The sequence below is a fragment of the Scophthalmus maximus genome, chromosome 2 (assembly GCF_022379125.1).
Source record: "Scophthalmus maximus strain ysfricsl-2021 chromosome 2, ASM2237912v1, whole genome shotgun sequence".
In the NCBI taxonomy this organism is placed as follows: domain Eukaryota; kingdom Metazoa; phylum Chordata; class Actinopteri; order Pleuronectiformes; family Scophthalmidae; genus Scophthalmus; species Scophthalmus maximus.
The window spans coordinates 818,493-841,696 of NC_061516.1; the positions used below are offsets into that span (position 1 = coordinate 818,493).

Consider the following 23,204-nt stretch of genomic DNA (forward strand, 5'->3'; position numbering starts at 1 on the left):
GTCTAAACTTTACCAAAATAAATCTGTAATGCAGATTTTGTTGTCCAGCTCCAAACTGAACACCATGACAGCCCAGTCCTCTGAGTGGGCGTTTGCAGGTGCGCTGCATGTTTATTCATCTTGCGTCTTTACTCCACTGAAAGAAAAGCAATACTTGCATTACAAATTTTTACAGTACATCTTCCATAGATGCCTTCTCCTGTATACTCCGATGCAGTAACATCAAACATGCTGTGGAAATGCACTGTTTCCTCTTTTGAGATTAAGTCCATACCAATAATTTCATATTTGCTAAATGGTTCTTACAGCTGCAATTTCAGCACATCACTCAGTTGGACAGATAATGAATTTGTTGTATTGATTATGAGCCCTGGGTGGGAAATATGAAGTGTCAAGTACTCATTAATTCTAGAGAGAAGTTGGCAAACATCATTGACTCATTCCATTACACAAAGTCCACATATAATTGACCTCGTGGCTCATTGCTTCTCAGTGTTAAAGTTGAAATTGCTGAAGTTTTATGATGTGGGTTGGAAGGTTTTCTGATGGTTGTGTCCTTGTAGCAGGATCTTGATCCTGTGTGAAAGGTTTTGCTGAATGTTCATTTTATGCCTACTTAAAGATTAAACATAAAGTAGTTGTTGATGAGAAATGCCTGAAGCATTTCAAACGGTGTTTATTCATATGCACTTACATCAAAAGACTCGTGTTTTTCATAATTTCACTTGGCATTTTCTGCACAACTCCACAGAACAGAGGGCTGAGAAAGGGAGAGGGAATAATTAGGCTTAAAAGTGGATGGATATTTTCTTTTATGTTGTAATGTAAAGAGTCCTCAATTGTGCTCGAGCGCTAAGATAGTTCAAAACTCAGGCTTATCATATTGCTGAGGATTCAGTCTGCTTTTTCATGAGAAAGTGATGTTGCATATGTTCTTCTCCCTAAAGAGAAGAGTACAGGTACATTACATGAGTATATGGACAGGATCATGAAATAAATCCTTGTGAGCATTGAATACTATTTTCAATGCTTCAGGCTTATTGCTGTACATTCAATTTGTGTCAAATATAAGCTACATCTTTGAATCATGTCATTGTCAAAAGATGTACTTGACACCTTTGTCATGACAACCATTTCGTATTCGTGTATGCTGTAAACATGAATTTAACTTGTCACGTATCAAGGAGCAGGACCCAATTGCAGAGTGCAAAGTATTACAAAAAAGGTAAAACAAAACAGCTTTTACAGTCTTCCAGGTAATCAAATGGAAAAAAATAACTACATAAATCCACAATGAAAAACAAACAAATACACTGGGAACAAGCAGGACGAGGAGATAAAGGTAACTAACCAGTAATCCGGAGAATCAAAACCGACTAGAACATACACCACTGACAAGCAACAGGGCAGGTATCAAACAGGACGAACTGACACAGAGGACTGGGAGCACAGAGACTAAATTCACACAATTTGGGCAGGGCAAATTGAACACAGGTGGAACACATGCAGACAATCACAGGGGCAGGAGACACAGGAAAAGTAAAGTGAACAGAAACAAGACACAGTGAAAAGAAGTGAAGAGACACGACGAAAGGGGCTACAAAGTAAAACAGGAAATAGAAAACTAAATAAAAGAAACACAAGGGATAACAACATTAACTTAACAGAAGTACACAAGGAATGTTAAATTTATAAATCAAAGTCCACAAGAAGTAATCAAAACTGGAATAGCAGTCCAAAGAAAAGCCATTTCAAGTGCCGACAGAGTTCAAGGGGGCAGAATCATGACAGAAATTGCTGTTGTCTGAACAAAAAAAACAAAAAACAACGTAAATTCTCACACAGTGTGTGTGTGTGTGTGTGTGTGTGTGTGTGTGTGTTTTGCAGGGGAGCTGTACATCGGTGGCGTGACAAAGAACATGTACAGCAATCTGCCCAAGCTGATTGCGTCCCGGGACGGGTACCAGGGTTGTCTGGCCTCCGTTGACTTGAATGGGAGACTCCCCGACCTGATCGCAGATGCTCTCCACAGGGTGGGTCAGGTGGAACGAGGCTGCGATGGTGAGTGTGGGAAGTACCTTCCCATCTCAGTTGATTTATGAATCTAAATGTTTCAAAAATAACTTTGTACTTTGCTTAATACCCAATATGTAATTGTAATAACTGGTACATTTTAACTATATTCCCTCTAATTACTGATGGAATTCATCTCTCAACAATAAGCTCTCCTGTGAATCAACAGGGGATTGTGTCATCCAAGGTGGAATCAGTTTTGCTGCTATTGGAAAAAAATAAAAAAATTCACAGTGACAATTTTACAATGATTTCTCGTTAAGATAAGCTCTGTTTGAGAACATGACAATCATTGCAATAGCAATACGCTTTTTAGGCTATTTTATTTGTCTGTCCTCCAGGGAGGATATAAAAAAAGTAGTGTTTCAGCTACTCATAATGTGCTTTGTTAATTGTTCCTTGAATGGTAAAATGTTTTACAGTGACTTAAGATTACAGCACAAAGACAATATGCAGATGCCACTTTTGTTCTCTGCTTTAAATAACCACTCTACCTTTTTCTGTTTTATCTGTATCCATAAATTAGATTTGTTCCCCTTTGTGGACTGATTACATACAAGACTACCTCCTGCACAGAGCTTTCACCAGACACCAGCACAGTTACTCAGTGCGTTTTCCTGCAGCTGCAGCTCCCTGATACACACCAGTGACAACGCCCAAACTCTCTAAGCTCTGGGCAGTCTTTACAATCAAAGTCCCTGTCGTCTGTATATCCGCTCTATTGCCATAAAACCTGCATTAGTTTGCTATCCTTATCTCTCATCTAATGTTATGGTCAGTGGGGCTAATTTCAGCGACACCCCACCTTCATTGACTTTTGCCCCATCAATCTTGCATGTGTTGTGTTTTTACGTCGGCTGTGTTCAGTTCTCCACCCTGTCCCAGGCTGCATGGCTCCTATGTTGGGTAGTTAATCCTAAATGTAGCAGCAAATTTTGGCTGCAGCATTTTCCCACCAACACACCCCACCCTTCACCCCACCCCCGCTGCCACGTCTCAATGGCATACTGAGCGTTGGAGAGCACAAACTTGATTTCCCTGAGGGCTACACTGGCCCTTCTCAATGCAGCAGAGATCCAGTGCCTCTTTTCTTTTCTTTTTTTCTTCTTTACTTGATTCCCTCAGCTACTTCCTCTGCCACCCAGCCAGCCTTATTGCCTGCCTACAGTAAGACACTACAATTACTTCGCTCAAAAAAACAGTTTAAAACAACATTAAGCTATCATATTGACCATGAAATGGTTTGCTAATATAATTGTGCCAGGAAGCCGAGCAGGTCTAATTTAATGGTTGTAGAAGGATGGACCTTTTGACAAATAATAGGATACCATGACCCAAGGCTGTTGCAAATCTGTGTTCCCTTTTTTAAGTTACATAAATACATCAAAAACAGTTATGACATACCATACACCATACACTACATAAGCCAAATGATCATCAAGAAGGTAAATTACAACTATATGCAATAGTTATCTAGTTTTGATTGATCTTCTCTATCACCAACTATGTAGACCAAGTCTCAGAATTTCTGTGCAAGAGTCCTGAAGATTACTTTTCCAACAGCAGTGTTGTACTGTGCATTGAGCACTACAAACATCCTGACTGACTTGGCTCTGAGGTCATTGTTGCTTGTGGATTGGGGACATAGATGGCAGCTGGTGCGGCCTCTCTAGACCTAAAGCCAGACCAAGGCCAGAACACTCAGCTTGTTCTTGTGGCACACTACTAACTCAGCGGATCACAACAGCAAAGAGCAAGACAAGGACCGAGGAAGGAGACTGAGATCGAGAGAGTTGAAGGGCAGATGCATTAACAGTTTTGCTGACTCACTGTATCACAGAAATGGAGGAACAAGGAAGCGAGGCCGAAAAACATACCGCATCAATTGATGTAAATATAATGATGTAGCAACTGCATAACATACTTGAGCATTCTCAGAAGCAGTGGTAGCAGAGTTAAATGCCTTTTCCAAGAAAAAGTAAAAATACATTCTCAAAATGCAGGACATCAGGAGGGGCTGGTTGCTCATCTTGTCTCCCTGATAAACTTGACATCCAGACATCTGATTACTAAAATCCTTGGTCCGTTTTAAGTTTATAACAGATAATGCTGACTTGATATTGAAAAGGTACGAATGTAAACAGTTGGCTCAAAATCCTTTAATGTTCGGCCATTCAGCCAACAGCCAACGCTAGTGGAAACTTCTGGAGCACTGTGGCCTACACAATACTGCCAGTATGTGAGCAGCCATGTCAATTGCAACCCAGCTGTAAGTTGCAGACCCAGGGAGTGGAGATGTGTTCACATTGTTGTTTTTTTTACAGAGATGCCAGGCTTACCCCCTCCCTATATTGTTTAAGATGTTCCTGAATATTTGGAGCAAACATGGCAGATGGAGTTTTATGTTCCAACAAACCCAAGACACCTAATAACAGGTTAACAGCCACACAGAGGTAGTGTTTTGTTCCATCAATAGTTGAAGCAAGGAAGTGATTACATTACTTGGTTATTAATTATGACAGTGTGCTTAATTAGCACCTCAAGGGAACACTTTGTTAGTGGATGATACATTCTGAAATAAGATGGTTCGGAATTACAGAACAGAACAAGCTGATATGAAAAAAACTCAATTTAAGTGAACATTTTGGAGCAAGGTTACAGCTCTTATAGATTGGCTATTGTTTTGTTTTATATTATTTATTTTTCCTTTGGGGTCGAGGGTGTTTTTTTTTTTTAATTGGGCCATTTGTAAAAAGCACAGTGAAATATCGGTTTATCTATGGGGAAACAAATGAATCTGGCACTAAACCATGGTTCTTTGCAAATGTTTGTGTTAAATTGAGATTTTAACAATAGTCCCCACCACCACCACCAACAAGGCAGACACCACACATGCTTTTTTTAATAAGAATGATCTGTATCCTTGTCTTTTCACTGCCATCCAGCATTTTCCAACTAATTTTGAAAAAAAAGTTGTAGGAATACAAATTATGATCTGGTATTAGCCTCTAATAATACAGAGTCAATAAAGACAAACACTTGATAAATTATTTTCCATATCATGTCAGCTCATGTGATGATTTATTTTGGGTCAATAGTTGATACAAAGTGAAGAAAATCTGAGTTTTCAATGCAGTCTGTCTCAGTACCTACCTGAATAAATGTATCGAATTCCACAGAGAAATTACAGAGGTGGAGTTTCTAATTGACAATTTAAACGTCTTCAACCATCCATGACCATGGGAGGGAACACCAGACGAGAGCACCCTTACTGCTCCCCATGAACACACACACATACACACACACGTTGATGCTAAACTGCTGCTACCTCCACCAACACTAATTTCCAATGCAAATGTGCCCCTGGTCCTCTGATTACACAGGGTTTCAACGTTGAATTAATGTCAGACTTAATCTGAATGTATTTCTAAGCAATAATAATCATATCATTTTCAGTCTATGGATGAACAGTTACTGCATTTATTTCTAGTCATTGGGTCTTTTAACACAAGTATTACAAATATGAGGTTCATGGTTCAAGTAAACAGTTTATTAACAATATATAGAATGTATTAGTTTCGAGTTATATGTTGAAATGAAACAAACAAGTAACTTGGCGAAAGAGCATTCATTATGTATATCAGCTCATGAGGTTTATATTTGTAATATTGCCTTTCATCCAGCAGATGGAGACCATTAAGTCTCGTTATTAATCTTTTTTTTTGTTGCCAAAACTGCTCTGTTGCTTTCACAAACCACTGTTTACTGCCACAATCATCTTGGGGCTACTGAAGTTCTCTATGGGTTTCGACAGTGTTAGTAGTAAAATAATCTTTGACATGACAGGAGGGGGCTGAAATGTAAATATCACATGTTGCTAAATACAGCCTTAAAACGTATCCTCAGCTGCTATTGCCAGCCAGGGTCAGCAGCGCTGCCCGAGGGTTTTGAGTCAGGCTCAGCTGAAAATGCTATAAATACTATGACACGCTCCTTATTAGTTGGTATGTTCCTCCCCATGAATATCATTAATGTTTGGACTGAAAACTTAACTCTCAACTATTTATTTGGTCATGCCCTCAGGACCCAGTACCACCTGTACGGAGGAGTCATGCTACCATCAGGGGGTGTGTCTCCAGCAGTGGGAGGGCTTCACCTGCGATTGCACCATGACGTCCTATGGTGGCTCATTTTGCAATGACCGTAAGTGTGACATATTTATTTATTGGTGTAAGTGTGTTTGCCTGGAGTGAGTGCGGCGGATAGGAATATTTGCAGGCGGATAGCTGGTGCTAAAGCTTTTATCTTATTTATTTAAACCTGCACAGGACACTTATCTCTGCTGCTGTTGAAGTGGCAGTGAGAGACTACTTTTTCTTTAAACATGATTACATTAGTCAATTAGTCAATGCAATTTAATTCAACAACAAAATGTGTCCTTATTCAAGTTAGTTGGGTAACCATCATTGGTGCACCCAGCTTTTTTCCAGTAAAGTAGTCATTTACATCACTTTAGTAGACCGTTATGAGTGAATCTTCGGGCTCTCAATTAGTGGAAATGGGATGCTCTACTCTCCCTTAATTTGTCACTGAAGCTGATAAGACAGTTGCTGTTTTTTGCATGCACAAGTATCTCTCCCTGTGCAGCTTCAACAGCATCGCATGAGAGCCTCACAGATCTTATTTCTCATTACTTAAATACCAAGCACGTTTGTCCAGTAATTCCAAAGCTTGGTAACACATTACTGCTCACATGTTAAATATCAACATCACATGCACTCAACATTAACACGTTGTGTAATGTTACTCGCACGTTATTCATAGTAACACCTCGGATTTTACAACTTCGAGTTTGCCATGAGATTGGCTCCTCGGCTACTGAGGCACTTCCAACACATGCTGTCAGTAAAAAATGGTGATTTGAATCCTGGTGTCCCTGCCACGTGGTCACCTGCTGAGTGGCTGGCAGCAGGAGAGAGCAGGAAGGTATGGAGAAAGGCCGGGATGGATTTATCAAAGGGGGTTTGTTTATTTCAGTAGTTTTAAGTGGTTCTTGTCAAGGCTGATAGTATGTATTTGTCATGATTATGACTAATTATTTTACTGGGTGTTGAAGCTACAATGTACCTATTTGTATTCTATGACTTTAGGCTGATCCAGCTGCATTTAAAATATTTCATCCTTACCATATGATTTTCTCAATATTCTAAATAATTTTATAAATAAATAAGATATCCTTACCTTTCGCAACAAAGCTTAAATTTACTACAAAATATACTGGTAGAAGAAGGGCAGCTGTGTGGGTTGATCCACTCCAACGCATCAACAAAAGTTACATTTTTGCACTGGTGGAATGATTTACCTCATGTTGGTAGGTGCAGTTTAATCTGTTGGATCTGTCTCAGCACATTAGCAATGTAAAATTGTGTTGCATAAATACAAAATTATGAGGGATTTGGGAATATTAATATTTTTTGCAGTGTTTAAGGATTGCATATGTATCAGAGCCCAGCTTGGTAAGCATGTGTACAATTAGCATTCAGAACTCCTCACAGGCTTGATTTAAACATGCCCAAATGCTGGGTGACCATAGACTTGTTTGCATAAGTCTTTGTTTGCTTATTAAGTGGAGTTTCCTGAGTTCAGCTGTATCACACTTACCTCCTTCAGTTTTTTTTCTTGCACCCTATGTTTCATTTGTGACAGACGTTATGTTTGATTGTTATGTGCTGTTGCTGTTGTCAAATTGGCTGCCATCTTAGCTATACAAAATATGACTGGGCATGACAGTAAGGAGCTGATTAGCAAGGTGTTCCTTTGGCTCTTGGAAGACATGAGGAAGGAGAAGGCGATAATAACTGCTCTGTCGGCATGACAGCCTTGCTGAGATAAGCAGAGGGAATCCCTCGCTTCTTGAGACAGAAGAACAAAGGATGATGAGATGAGAGGACAGGGGTGCTGATTCCTGCACTGGGTTTTTGCCTATGGGGAGTGTTAGCGATTTTACCGTGCTGGTTTCAAAGATGACAGGTGGAAGTGTGTGGCACCAGGGAGCAAACCAACATGTGCTCTGTGAAAAGACATAGGAGATGTGTGTCTGGTTTTTGAGAGTGTGCATAGCAGAGGGAAGGACCTGACCAGCAGCCCCATAAAATGAATTGCATAACTGCAGTCTAAAACAGTCAATAAATACGAAAATATAAACACTGACCCAGACATTTTTTCTGAACATGCGGTACTAGTTTCATGCTTTCATGGGCTGCCGGTCAAAGTCCTCTCCTCACTGCTCTTTGTCTTCTTGCAACATGTGCAATGTTTTCTTGGTGAGGGGCTGCCATACTTACAGTATCAAACATATACAATACGTGAGAGAACACCCAGCGTCTCTTACTTATTGATTAATGTGGATGAATTTTAAAATCAGACCGGAGAGACAAACCTCTGTCAGTCCATTCATAATTCGGATGCAAATTTGACTTGACTAAAGAAACTGTCTTAGAATTGGAAAAAAAAATAGTTACTTACCAACACTGTCCAATTAATGTGTACATAGATTATGTTTATTCAACAGTGTGTCAGCCTCTTTCATAATGTACATACATTGCTAGAGTTGGTTTCTATTGCAGCAGGGTTTTTTTCCTTCCTCGCAGAACGACACATTTTCAGACTTTACCTTCTGGCTTCATGTCTGCAACCTTGACATGTTTGAAAACATTTCACCTCTTGAACTTGAGAGCCCGCTCCGAGTTTAACCTTTGGCTCGTTCTAATCATCGTCTTTCTTCTCCTTGCGTTTCCTTACTTTTCGCCATGGCAGCCTTCTATACTTGAGCCTTTTATATCAATCAACATTTTCTCAGACACTGTCGACCTTCAGAGAATTTTCCTTGAGCCTGCTCTGAAAACCCAGGTAGGACTTCCTGTAATACACCACTTTTAATTTGTGAATGTATGAAAACAATGCCCTGGTCTGCAGATGTTGCATAATTTAGCTTTTTGTAATGGAAACCGAGGATTTTACGGGTTTGTCTTCTACCTATCTGAAGTGGGATGCTTTAATCCCTGTTTATTGTGTAGTTTTCCTTTTGTAGCCAAATAAATCATATAGTTTGGATCCTACTTTTCTGTGCCTGTCTGCATAATGAGAAATAAGTATAGGATAAACAGGTGTATGGGTTGCATCTATTTGTAGTAGTAGAAAATGGCACAATTAACAATCAACATTGCTTCCACTGCCGTTTGTGGATGGTTGTCCTTGGCAGTCATGATAGACAAAAAAGTAGAAGGGGTTTTAAGATTGTAGTAGGTATATGTGTCTGTGTGTGTTTGCTACTTTGCTCTAATAAAACAATATACATTCTATAGAAATACAATAATATGTGAAATGACTGATCAGGTAAATTTTGCCGTAATGACTACTAGAAGCCAAGTTTAACATCGTACACACTGTTCAGGAGAGAAATGCTTGTGTCTAATTTCTTAAGTTTAAGCATCATTTGTTTCACTCTGGTTGGAAAGGTTGTCACAATTATCAACGCTGCAGTTGTTATTTATGAATTCAAATTCACGGTTGAATGGAGGCAATATTACACACAGTGAAGCTTCTATTGTGCAGCATTTTTCAGCACTGAAGTTTCATACCAGATAAGCTGGAGTAATTTGTCTCTATTGGATTTGTATTACCTGCTGGACATCAGCCAGTCATGTTTGCCTCTTTAAATATGACAAGGTCTGAGACCACAGCTACATAAGCACCAAACCTGCACATTTGATCTCTTTCTTTTTTTAAATGATATTTGTAAATAACAAAATATGTGAAGGTTATTGAATCCCAGAGCTGACTAATTGCAGTCATTAGCTATCAATAGATTTTTAGTGTCTCAATATTTTCTAAATACTGTTAGAGGTTCGCTCTACAGTGCCAAGCATGAAAGCTATCCAATAATCCAACTCATTTAATCTAATGATTTTACCCATCTGTCAATCCTTGAATTTCTGGAATGTTTCCCAGCGTATTGTTGCGTGCTTCTTTTAAAAGGTCACACATTTATGCGGCCTGAGGGAAGGGCTGGCAACAAAATAAAGAGTGACACAATGAGACACGAATAATAAAATGGGATTATGTAAGGGTTATCTGCCGTGGTTGGTGGTGTCAAAGAGGCTGAGGCCATGTTCAGTGATGCACCAATGTGGACAAGCGTTATTTAAAGCATAATTCCGTGTTCTCTCCTTCCCCTACATCATCAAAAATTCAGATGTTTGTTGTTGAACTGCATGTTTTCTTTCCTCCTTAATCCCCTGGTCAGCCAGAGAGCTCCCACACCGCCCTGTCCCCCATCACCCTGTTATTCTTGACTGCAAACTTCTTTTTATATTGGTATTACTTATTTATTGTGCATCCATCTGACACAGCAGATCGGAAAATACACTATTGGGGAAGCCAAGAAGTCTAACCAGCAGAAAGTTTATACCAGAAGCGATCAGCATAGACCAGGTTTAACACTGTTGCCATATGCAAGATGCACACCGCTCACTCTTGCTGACTAAATTGGTGATTTTTTTTATTTTTTGTGTGTAACAATAATTGTGAGCAATGCAACACTTCCCAAGTTCACTTGTTTTTTAATGGTATTGCTTGCACCTCTCCAGTGACCTCTCCTGACGGTCAGTTTGCTCTGACCGGCTGACAGCGCTGCACTCTGGATAAATTAAGTGGCGGGAAAACTACATAAGCACAGCTTTGAGGAAGGAGCAAGTAGTCTACAGGACGCTGCCACTTTTACACAAGTACTCTCCAGTTGTGTTTTCTATCAAATTACATAGCTTTTCTGAGAGGGCCCTTTTCTTTTTTGTTTTTTATCAACAGTGGTCCATTTGCTGTAACACTGAAAAGCACATCACATTTGGTCATAACAGGAGGTTGTTGCACATAGTGTACCACTATGTTCATGCACACAAATGCATTTGTGGAACCGCAAAAACCAGTATGCACCTACACACACATACACACAAGTGTTTGCTATTCAGCAGCAGCCTGTAGTGATTGACTGGTCTATTTGTCTCTGCGTAGCATATAAGTGGGCCACTTGGTATTCTGCCTTATTCATCTGGAACCAACTCAGACAGAGATGCTGTGTAAGTGTGTGCTGTACAAGGAATTTGTTTCTCTCTCACTATCTCAGTCTCTGTGCATAGCGAGAAAGCAACCAAGTAAAAACAAGGCAGAGAAGGGACGGAGAGGGAAAGGCTGGGAGGAGAAGGCTGTGCAATGCTTTGTTTAGCTGGTTGAGCACAACACATGCATGTGTAGAGTGAATCCAGCTGCCGTTGCATAGTGTTGTCAGGCATACTAATTGAGCACAAAGTGCCTGTGTGTTTGCAGCCCTGCTGATTTCAATCTAACTCCTCCCTGCAATCCTTCATCTGTTTTTTTCTCCTCCACCAGTCTCACACTCTCATCATAGAAATGCAGGGTATTTTTTCCAGAGCAAAGGCTTTTTCACTGAAGCATGACTGTATATAGGTACTGTATGATACTCTGTGTCTTGAAATATTTGACTAGTGCACATTGGGCATAACAGTTGCACACCAGAAACTACACCAGTAATGATTTTGGATGTGAGGAAAGGAATATGTGTATATATATATATCAAAATTATATGATTCAAGTATTGACCTGCATGGTGGTAGGCTAGTTTCTACTTTTTTGTGTGTTGAAAATACTTCTGTACCCTTTAGTTTAGGACTGAATAGGTGTACTTGTGTCAGATTTGACATTACTGTTTACCTCTTATCTGGAACCTTTATGTTTGGACAGAATACCTCAGGATAGCCCATTATGATGCTGTAAAGGTACATAGCATTTCAGACCAAAAATAGACCCCCATTTTTGAGTCTAAATTTGCTGTAGCTCTTCGTTTAGTTTATTAGTTTTGCAACGTGACTAAGCTCGCCAAGTGTTTTACTCCATGCTTTTGCTAGCCTACTGTTAATGCTTGATATATTTGATAGGTTTCAAGAGGCAGTGCTCACGTCTAGCCCCTCTAGCCATCCCTCCTCACACAACTTTAATTAAACCTGACCAATGAAATGCATTCACTGTCATCCTCTTCAGAGACTCTATAGGCGGTCATTTGATTGCATCGCTTCAAATGCAGCAGAGGAAGAAGAAGAAAATGCATAAAATGGCTACTCTTCTGAAAATAGAAAAAAATAGCCTCACAAATCATGACTTGGTACTGAACTTGGTTTAGCATTGATTGTCAGGGCACTTGTTGTGATGAGCCCACACTGGCTTCAACTTGGAAGATTCTCATCACCAGCTGAAATCAGTCTTCGGGTGGAATGAGTAAGCAGAGCCACAAATCTCTCGGAGTAGAGAAAGGGAAAAATCTCTCCTCAAACCCCCTGATACAAGAAAGGAAATCGACTGTTTTCAACCAAGATGTCTCTGGGAAAAAAGACAAGCATGGCTGTGCTTAAAGGCCAACTCATAGGAGGTGTCTGACCAGAATTTTTCCTCTAACTCTCATTCACATTTTTGTAGAGTGTTGATATTCACTCGTTCCCACCTCTTCTGTGGCTCACATCTCTCCTCACTGTTAGCCAGCCGGTCCCAAAGAGCTGCTATCCGAACCTAGCAATTAACCGCCACCTCATTAGGCCAGAAAAGCAGTGTGAATCACAAATAATTACTCTGCGTGCTTTTTTATGCCTATATATATATATATATATATACACACACACACACACACACCCTCTCTCTACTTCTGAGATAGAAAGAAACCGGTTTTTGGTTGAAGCTATCTTCCCATTTGCAGGCACTGTGAGTGAAAGTATGCACAAAGAACTGAAAGGATGGATGAAAAGAAGAGAGTGCGAGTGAGGAATGAAATAGTCTTGGTGCATGCAAAGGCAATTTTGGCTTCTCCTAAAGATGGCAGTGCTTATCCCATTTGACTTTAGAAGTCAACATGTCAATGGCTTGAAGCGGATTGGTTGAGCGTAGATGAACACATTCTGTGGCGTTTGATGCCGATTGTGTTACGTGAAAGTCATAACTTGGCTCGACATTTGGCTTAGGTTGAAATAGTTATTTTGCTATAGTTAGTAAATTGACTGGAAAGCTTTGGATAAATATGCCAATTTCCATGCTCTACAGTCGATGGTAAGATGAGATGAGAATATCTCACCAGCAACAATGGTACTAGCTAGCATTTACATTATTTAGTACAGTTAGTTAACACCCAGATTTTTTTAAACCCACAGAGTGAACATTGTTCAACTGAAGGTTTCAATAGAAAATCTGCTCCTCTCCTCTTTTCTCTGCTCTTGTTTCTGTTTGTCTGTGAGCCTGGTAGATTTGGTAGACAAGCCAGACATCTGCCTGTTTCTTTGGGGAAAATAATACCAAAAGCAGCCTTCTATATCTTGATTAGTTGTTCCCTGTGTTGAACCAGTGGATATTTTCTGCTCCGGGGTTTTAATTAAAGACCAGAGATTTTTAACAATAGTGCGTGGTGAAGGACAATTGAAGCAGCCTTGTAATTGATTTGAGACCACTCCAGCCACTTCCAAAAATTATCAAGAGCTAATCACTGTAAGCTGGAATAAGAATAATGTTCTGCATATGTCTCTGTGGATTTAGAAAAAAAATCAAAATATAGAAAAAGGTTAAACAAGAGAAAATAGCTGGGGGAAGCTATTATTTCCTGCAGGTACTTTCACACGTTCCATATTAGTCCATTTCTGTGTTGGCGCTTTGTAAATAGCAGCATCATACATCTATCTAGTGTCAATATTTTGGACCTGATTGAATTCAGTGGTGCAAATACACTCCCAAATACCACACACACAATGGAATCTAAGTGGTATGAACATTGTGTGTGTGCGCGTGTGCGTTCCTGCGTGCCTGCGTGCAAGCGTGCGTGTTGCATTCTGATTGCTACAATGCTCAGTGTTAGCATGACACATGACATTCACAGGCAGGTGCTGAGATTATTTTCTTCTTTTTTTTTAAATCGTTTTTCAGCCATCTTTCCAACTCATGGGTCATGCTTGATTGATATGCATGTGTATTAAAGAGCTTAAATTCTACCAACATGCACAATTGTCCATGTTTTTGTCCCAACATCTGCCATGTTACAGTTACAAGAACATAGTATATGATTTGTCCCCTCTTCAATAGCAATAAGAGTCATGCAGACATGCCAAGTAGTCACAAACACCATTTATGTGGAATGACAAGTTTATAATATATGCCATGAGTAAATGGATGTAGCTTTTGTTAAATTGCACATTAGGAATGACTATGCATTTTGCATTCCAAACATTTGGCCATGTCCTATTTTTGTTAGGAACACAATGAGTTCAAGGTGTTTATCCTCCAAACTTGGCCCCCAAATCTCAATCCAATCGAGCATCTGTGGGATGTGCTGGACAAACGAGTCCAATCCATGGAGGCCCCACCTCGCAACTCACATGACTTAAAGGACCTTCATGCCTAGATGGGTCAGAGGTGTTTTGGCAGCAAAAGTAGGACTTACACAATGTTAGGCAAGTGGTCATGATGTCATAACTGATCAGTGTTTGTGAATCTGGAGAAAAGACTAATCTTTAAGAGAAGGTATCATCTTTGCTGTAATGAATGACAGCTACAGTACATTACGAGCAGCAATGGATCATTTGCAATGCTGACCTCCTGAAACAGTAGACAGTCCTTTAGGTATAACTGCACTCCCGTACTACATTACATATTGGATAATGCTATCCACACTTTTGATTGGGTGAGTCCTTGGGTTGTCCTAAGGACAAACACACGCATATCTACACCTGCAAACACTCAAACCGCTGGGAATGTAAATTTTTTCCATAGGGCATCAGCCTGGACAGAGACCTTTACTCAAGCTGATGTGGTAGATCGTCAGGACTGAGAGATACGCACATGCGCACACATGAAAACACACACCTTGCTTGTATTCATCCCTTCAGGTGTTGAACTGTTGATAAGTTGAGCTGGCAGTCTTCTCTTCACCTTGTCCTCCCCTTCTGTCCTGTACTTTTCCTGGACCCTTCCACTGCTCTGCCCATTATTATCTGTACAATGCCCAATACTTTCTTACCAACTGCTGCTCCTTGTAGGCTGTGATAATCCCATCTGACTAGTAACAAGGTTTATGCATTTAAAGCATGATCAATTTAAAACAATATTAAGATGAGTTTAAATGAATTGTAATCTATCAAGACTCCCAGTTCTCCAGGTCATTAGCCAGGGAAAATTTGTGAGTACAATTTACCGATACAACAAGTGTGCAGCAAGGCCCCATGCAAAAAAATACTTTGGATTTTGTGCACATTTGACATAATTAGAAGAATTTCCTGACACTGGTGGCTTTGTGCTAATGTTTCTTAGATCAAATGTTTTTGTTTTTTTTGATCCTATGGTCTTTTTTTCTCTTTGCTTTGTTCACGATGCAAGGACAGTGACAACTTCTTTCCTTTTGCCATAAAACAATTTGGCCTAGGTTGATTGAGGCAAATGCCTTGTTTTTTAATAGTAATTAGATCTCCAAATGAATGCACTAGTGAAAATAACTACTAACATCCTAAACACAGTGCCATAACAAAAGTCAGATTAGATCAGATATATGGATAAAAGACTAGACAGTCTCCAACATTAGAACTCAACATTGTTTTACACAGAGATTTATTTTACCTGCTTCATTATACGTACCATCCCCACATTGTTAGAGATAATTATGATAAAGTATTTGAAATCACCAATTATAAATCTGAATGAATGGATGATGATTACGATAAAGTATTTGATGTCAACAATTATAAATCTGAATGAATGGATGTGTTTGACATTTTGGTGACTTTTGGAGGCGGGGGATTCTTGACGCAGCCCAAGTACAGATCAAGTTCAAAGATTTTTTCTCAGATTAAATATTGAAGTTATTGTTGAAAGATGTAATCATCAGGCACTGCATGTCTATGAACTCTTATTGTATCCTCTAGCTAGAGTATCTCCATTTGACTGTTGGCTAGAAGCTTAAATTGGGCTTTGAAAATCCACACTTCATCTTTTTCCCCTCCATATTTCCTCGTTTAAAAAGGGAAACAAGAAATCAATGGCATGGATGTTTGCTATGCAGGGGTAGAAACAGAACTTTCCATATACTGCAGTATTTAAGCAGGTGTGTGTGAGTTCATAGGGAATCATGCCAAAACATGAATTAGATGTACAGAACATAGTTGGAACATGGGGATATGTTGCAATGTGTCTTAAAAGCTTTCTGTGGCAAATCCCCAATTGGTCATGATTTTCTTTGAAATGAACACTAATGAAAATGGTCCATGTTCTTTGTAGCTTTGTAATTGCCATGTTCAATTGGTAATGTGTTCTTTGTCATCCTCTGTAAGTGTGCCTGTGTGAGAGTATGGAGTGTTTATCGTATGTCTGCACTAACACATTGAAACCGGGAGCATCAGTGTAGGGCTAACGGACATTGTACATTATGTATTTTCTTTTGGACTAAAATTACCCTTACATCTTCTGTTCTGTCCATAGACCAGTAATGGAGTTCCCCAAGTGGAAACGTAGTGGCCATTTTAAAACGAGCCTGAATCAGTTGGCTAGTGAGGTGATAAATGATAGAGGCCATAAATCAGGAATATCCCTCACTCCCCTTCCCTAAAGAGTTAATATACATTGAGATGCATTCCATTACATATATTCAAGCTATGACATTTAAAAAAAACAAACTTTGTGTATCCCCAAACCCTTCTGTTGAAGCCCTTCATGGAATCTTATATTACCACAATGTTATTATGTGTCCAGAGATCTTATTGATATTTAGTTTCATGAGGTGCAAAGTATTTTTTCCTTTGACTGCTGTAATAGAGCTGTATTATAAAAAATCTACCATCCAGTGTATGTGCTCTATTGTTCGCTTTGTGATGAAGATCTTTTGACTCAATGAAGATATAAGGGCACATGAATTGTGCTTGTATATCCCTGTGTATTTGATACCTTCACTATAGTGGAATGTGGTGTGTTCAGTCTGTTAACTGTACAGCTTCATTTCAATATCTTTGATTTCTGTACTCCAACAGATTACATGGGCTGAGTACAAGGGAGGGAGTAAGGGAGACAAAGAGAAAGAAGACAGAGGCACAGGGAGAGTGTTGAAGTTCACCTTCCAAAGCTGGCAGTTGAAATTTATAATCAATTCATTCTTCTCTTTTCTTTTTAAAAAAACCCAATCACACTCTAACTATCTTTAATTTTATTTCTATATTTTTGAAGTTCAGTCGCTTGTAAACAGGGACTCTGACTTTGTAAGGCAATATAAATAACATGTGATTTCATCTGGTGCTTTCTTAAGAAATTTGATCAATAATTGAAACATGCAGCACGCGACAGCTGTGACATATCAAACAGGGATTGGTGAATTACATTTTTTAACAAGTCATCTTTTTGCCATAAAGGATGCCATGAAAATCACCTTATTCTCAATTTTAATTTGGACTTGTTTTTTAATCGTTTATTCATATTATCCAATTCAAAAGCAAGAGCTTACAGAAAATCAATGAAAAGTTCACTTACAGCTACATTTTCAATCACGCGGGATGTTTGTGTGAACTTGTCATTGTCTGTTGTTTTTGTCCACCCGGCATATAATTTAGCGATTTAGTGATCGGTATGTCTTTCTTTCTTTGAATCCATCTGTGATCATTTCATTTATGGTTTATATCCAAAACCTCAGTTATGTAATTCAGGTAGTGGTGAAATGGTGCATTTAAATTTATTGAGTTCCTTGATTTTTCTAATTTTTTCTTTATTTCCATGGCAACAAGTTTGACTGGGCTAAATTAAAGTGGGCTCTCAATTCAGAACTTTTCACCAGAAGAAAAATACCACACAGTGTTCTGCTTACAGGTTATGGATATGAAGGGATAGATATTTTATCACTGGCACTGAATTACAGGGTCACTCAATACTCAACACCTGCACACAAAATGAAACTGATCGGAGGCTGTTCAGCTGATCACAGGAGTCTTTGACATTATGTCAGTATGTGTAATGACTTTGAAATCACTTCAGAAATGTTTATCACTCATTCATTCACTCACGCAGTCACTCTCCCACACACACGCACTCAGAGAAGTCTACCCCACAATGCATCTGTGGAAGGCCAGGGATCGATTGAGGCCAGGCATATGAGCATAACAAAGTAGAGAAGTGTCCTTGAGCAGAGCAGAAACCACATTAATAATCCCAAGCGATGACAGCCCACTTTGCTCTAAATGTAAGCATTCTTACTAGCTGAAAATGCATCTCTGTTAAATTGTTAATACATGGGCTTGAGCAAATTTTTTATCCGTCACTCATCAGAGAATCAAGATCTTTTTAGTCGTGTTTCAGATGCTGAGGAAGAAGCAGCTGGAGTATCTGTCTTTTCTTGTCCATGAATCTTGTTGCTGAATTCCTGACTCTGCTTGCTCTGTCTGGCAGATCACTGACTACAGATGTATCTTTCTGATTTTTTCCAACTATGTTTTGTTGCCTGCCTAAAAGTAAGCCAGAACCTCTTAGAACCCCCTGCTCCTTAGTCTCCATCCCTGTGCTTGGCCCTTTCTGCATTATTCATGGCGAGGCTGTTCTTTGTAGCTGAGTGGTAGACTTAGTAAGCTCATAATATAATTTTCCCCTACTTAAGTTTTTACAATTTTTACCTCATATGTTCAAATGAACATGGGTGGGTTCTTTGTTGGTTTCATTTCAAGAATTTGTAATTTGTTCAAGTCTTCTGTCGATGGTTTATCTGTGTAAACTGTGGTCAGGAGGTGGCAGTGGTGTGTAATAATTGGCTGCTCCACCAAGACTTCACCAGGTGCATCTTGGTCTGTCGTGCTGTTTATGTTGGGCTGAGCTGAAGATGCCTGGAGAAGGACGGCGATGTCCGACTGATGTGAAAGTTGCAGGTAGAAAAGCACATAACTTCCAGAAATATGCAAGAAGTTACCGTTCGATATTTCAACAAGGTGGTACTTTTGCAGTTTTCAGTAATGCTGGCTAGGATTTGTGACGTTAGCCGGAGGTCGCCATTTTCTCAGTTGTCTAGCAAGACAAATTTTCTGTGCAGTCCAGAGTGTGACAAACGTACAGAAACTACAGTCGCTAAAATTGCACAACAAACATTTCACTGTTATTTAGTATGTATTAATTTGTTTATTGGGTTTTTGTTTCTGGGTGTAGTTGAATACCACTGCCTTATCTTCTTTTAAGTAATTGTATTCCATATTTTTCCACCTTTTTCCTATGGTATTTTTTATTTTTTTTGTAAACAAAGAACATCTGCCATGTCTGATTTTCTTTGAAAAGTTGTCTTTTTGTGGACAATAAAAAGCTGCAGAACCCACATATTTGTGTCCTGTGTGGAAACTGTTTTCCCAGGCACCACACAAAGGTGGGAGGGAAAAGACACCATGAAACAAAATGCTGCATCAACATCAAGGCTAACCCCCCGCCCTTCCAAATGGTAGACAATGTGCTTATAGCAGCAATACTTTATTTATTTGCATTATGTTTGTTAATGTCTGAGTTGCTTCGTTGTCATCAACATGCTCTAAGGACATTGTTTTTTTCACTAGTGAGGTTGACTGGGTACAAACACATGATGGGAATACATTTTAGGGGAAGCATCACTAGTGATGTGTACTGAAGCCTGATATTATAAAGGTCTCTGTGCTAAATTATTTGAGACTGTTGTATTGACAAGCTCTGACGTTATCGGTTCTGCTCTCAATACTGAAGAAATTAAAGAATATAGGTTTCCTATTTATCATTGCTACATGAAAGTTATGTTGCTCATTTTAATTCAAAAATGACAATACCAGTCGAGATCGCTCTCTTTCTCTCCCTCTCTCCCTCTCTGTTGGAGGCGGGGACATCTCTTATATGCTGCAGAGGTGTGCAACGCACACACACACACCTTGCTTCTATTAGTGAGTGGATGTTGAAAATTGTCATTGTCTTTTGCATGTGAGGGCGCGATCAAAAGAAACCTGTCCAAACATCTTGTGAAAGTCTATCACATACAGATGAAGAAATGCATGCTTTTCAACTTCTCAGTTCATCTGCCATTGCCCCAGGTATGTTATGTATGATAACAGCCATGTTAACCCAACCCATGTTAACTAAAATTTACAAACATGGGTTAATGATCAATGAAGTGAAATGGTGAGAGCATCATCTAGGCCATCATCCGGACATTGGGCCATCTGTTCATACCGTGAGTTCATATGAACAGGCCTCGTCGGATTCATCAAACGCTTCTGTTTTCAGAAAAGTGTGTAAACAGGATGAATGTCACCTGTACGTATTTGAGCGAGCTTGCCCACGGATCCCAAATTAGTACGCCCCAAAAATACCATATAAGGTTTCGCTTCCTGCCTCATGTCAGGAAGAGTTCATTGATGAAAACAGCATCGAAGAGAAAAAAACCCCACTCCACAGCTAGGTGATCGATGACTGCAGGGAGGTCAGGAGAAGTCTCCGTCACTGATATGAATGGAAAAATATGATACATAACCGGTGATGTTGTACACGTTTTAGCTGCTGCTGGATTAGTTCAACTTCGTTCATTGCAATATTATACAATATGCAGCATTTTATAATTTTTTACATTTCTTCTCTGGCATGTAAAGCAGCTCACAGCTGTGATGAGGCTCATCCACCTGCCCTCACAACACCAACCGTGCACTTTACCACGGCACGAGTGCCCATATAACTCTTATGATGCTCCTGTCTCATTTGCAGGTTGACTAGAGATGTCACAAGCTAATTTGAATGAAATTTAGGTAGATAATGTGAAAATGGTTTGCATGGTGACAATAAATAACTGACATTGAAGCCAACAACTCTGTGCGCCCGTGCGCAACATGCATGCCAACTGCCAAAGATGTGCGCTCCCCTGGCCATTGCACAACACTGTTAACATGTTTTATACATATAGAATAATATTATAATTGGAATTGCTGAATTAAACAGAATAATAATAACATAACGATGTAAAAAAAATAAAATAAACATGCATATGTTTGTATATATATATATATATATATATATATATATATATATATATATATATATATACAATGAACAAAATTATAAACGCAACACTTTTGTTTTCGCCCCATTTTTCATGAGCTGAACTGAAAGATCTAAGACTTTTTCTATGTACACAAAAGGCTTATTTCTCTCAAATATTGTTAACAAATCTGTCTAAATCTGTTAGTGAGCACTTCTCCTTTGCCGAGATAATCCATTCCACCTCACCGGTGTGGCATATCAAGATGCTGATTAGACAGCATGATTATTGCACAGGTGTGCCTTAGGCTGGCCACAATAAAAGGCCAATCTAAAATGTGCAGTTTTATCACACAGCACAATGCCACAGATGTCATAAGTTTTGGGGGAGCGTGCAATTGTCATGCTGACTACAGGAATGTCCACTCGAGCTGTTGCCCGTGAATTGAATGTTCATTTCTCTACCATAAGCCGTCTCCAAAGGCATTTCAGATAATTTGGCAGTACATCCAACCACACCAGAGCAGGACCTCCATATCCAGCATCTTCACCTCCAAGATCGTCTGAGACCAGCCACCCGGACAGCTGCTGCAACAATCGGTTTGCATAATCAAAAGAATTTCTGCACAAACTGTCAGAAACCGTCTCAGGGAAGCTCATCTGCATGCTCGTCGTCCTCATCGGGGTCTCGACCTGACTGCAGTTTGTCGTCGTAACCGACTTGAGTGGCCAAATGCTCACATTCGATGGCGTCTGGCACTTTGGAGAGGTGTTCTCTTCACGGATGAATCCCAGGTTTCACTGTACAGGGCAGATGGCAGACAGCGTGTATGGTGTCGTTAGGGTGAGCGGTTTGCTGATGTCAACGTTGTGGATCGAGTGGCCCATGGTGGCGGTGGGATTATGGTATGGGCAGGCGTATGTTATGGACAACGAACACAGGTGCATTTTATTGATGGCATTTTGAATGCACAGAGATACCGTGACGAGATCCTGAGGCCCATTGTTGTGCCATTCATCCACGACCATCACCTCATGTTGCAGCATGATAATGCCCGGCCCCATGTTGCAAGGATCTGTACACAATTCCTGGAAGCTGAAACATCCCAGTTCTTGCATGGCCAACATACTCAACCGGACATATCACCCATTGAGGGATGCTCTGGATCGGTGTATACGACAGTGTGCTCTAGGTCCTGTCAATATCCAGCGACTTCGCACAGCCATTGAAGAGGAGTGGACCAACATTCCACAGCCCACAATCAACAACCTGATCAACTCTATGCGAAGGAGATGTGTTGCACTGCGTGAGGCAAATGGTGGTTACACCAGATACTGACTGGTGTGACCACCCCCACGGACCCCACCAATACAGTAAAACTGCACGTTTTAGAGTGGCCTTTTATTGTGGCCAGCCTAAGGCACACCTGTGAGGTGGATGGATTATCTCAGCAAAGGAGAAGTGCTCACCAACACAGATTTAGACAGATTTGTGAACAATATTTGAGAGACATAAGCCTTTTGTGTACATAGAAAAAGTCTTAGATCTTTGAGTTCAGCTCATGAAAAATGGGGGCAAAAACAAAAGTGTTGCATTTATAATTTTGTTCAGTGTATATACATATTTATTACTTTAATTTAAATTTCATACTTGCTTTAAAGTGATGAAAAAACAACTCATAAGTGGAAAAACTTGGTTAGAGTAGCAGCGAACAAATTTACGTGACCCCTACAACAGGTCTCGACCACTCGTAAAATCTGTATGACAGAAATCGTAAAATACGAAAAATGGTGAATGCGGGAAGTTCTCCTAAATCCCTTGTACGCAGCGTTTAAGAACAAATTTGTCCGTACAAATGGTTCTTGCAATGGTTCTTGCATTCTTGGTTTAGTTTCAGAGCACTCAGAGGACGGGGGATCTAATGATTTTGGGGCTGCAGGCAAACTACCACACAATAAAAATACTGTCAAAGAAAAAAAGCATGGGCAGTGTCATGATTTTACGCTGTGTTGAAGCTGGGGGAGTTTTTTTTACT

The 23,204-nt window shown here is 39.8% G+C and overlaps 1 protein-coding gene across 2 annotated transcripts in view; it reads left to right on the forward strand.

The window, feature by feature from the left end:
* The window catches only part of nrxn2b (neurexin 2b), a 675,914-nt gene that overhangs the window by 374,298 nt on the left and 278,412 nt on the right, over positions 1-23,204 (forward strand). For both annotated transcript variants that reach the window (XM_047329457.1, XM_035625686.2), the window contains 2 exons: positions 1,888-2,061; positions 6,157-6,276. In XM_047329457.1, coding sequence (XP_047185413.1) covers positions 1,888-2,061; positions 6,157-6,276 — 294 coding nt within the window. The remainder of the gene's footprint in view (positions 1-1,887; positions 2,062-6,156; positions 6,277-23,204) is intronic.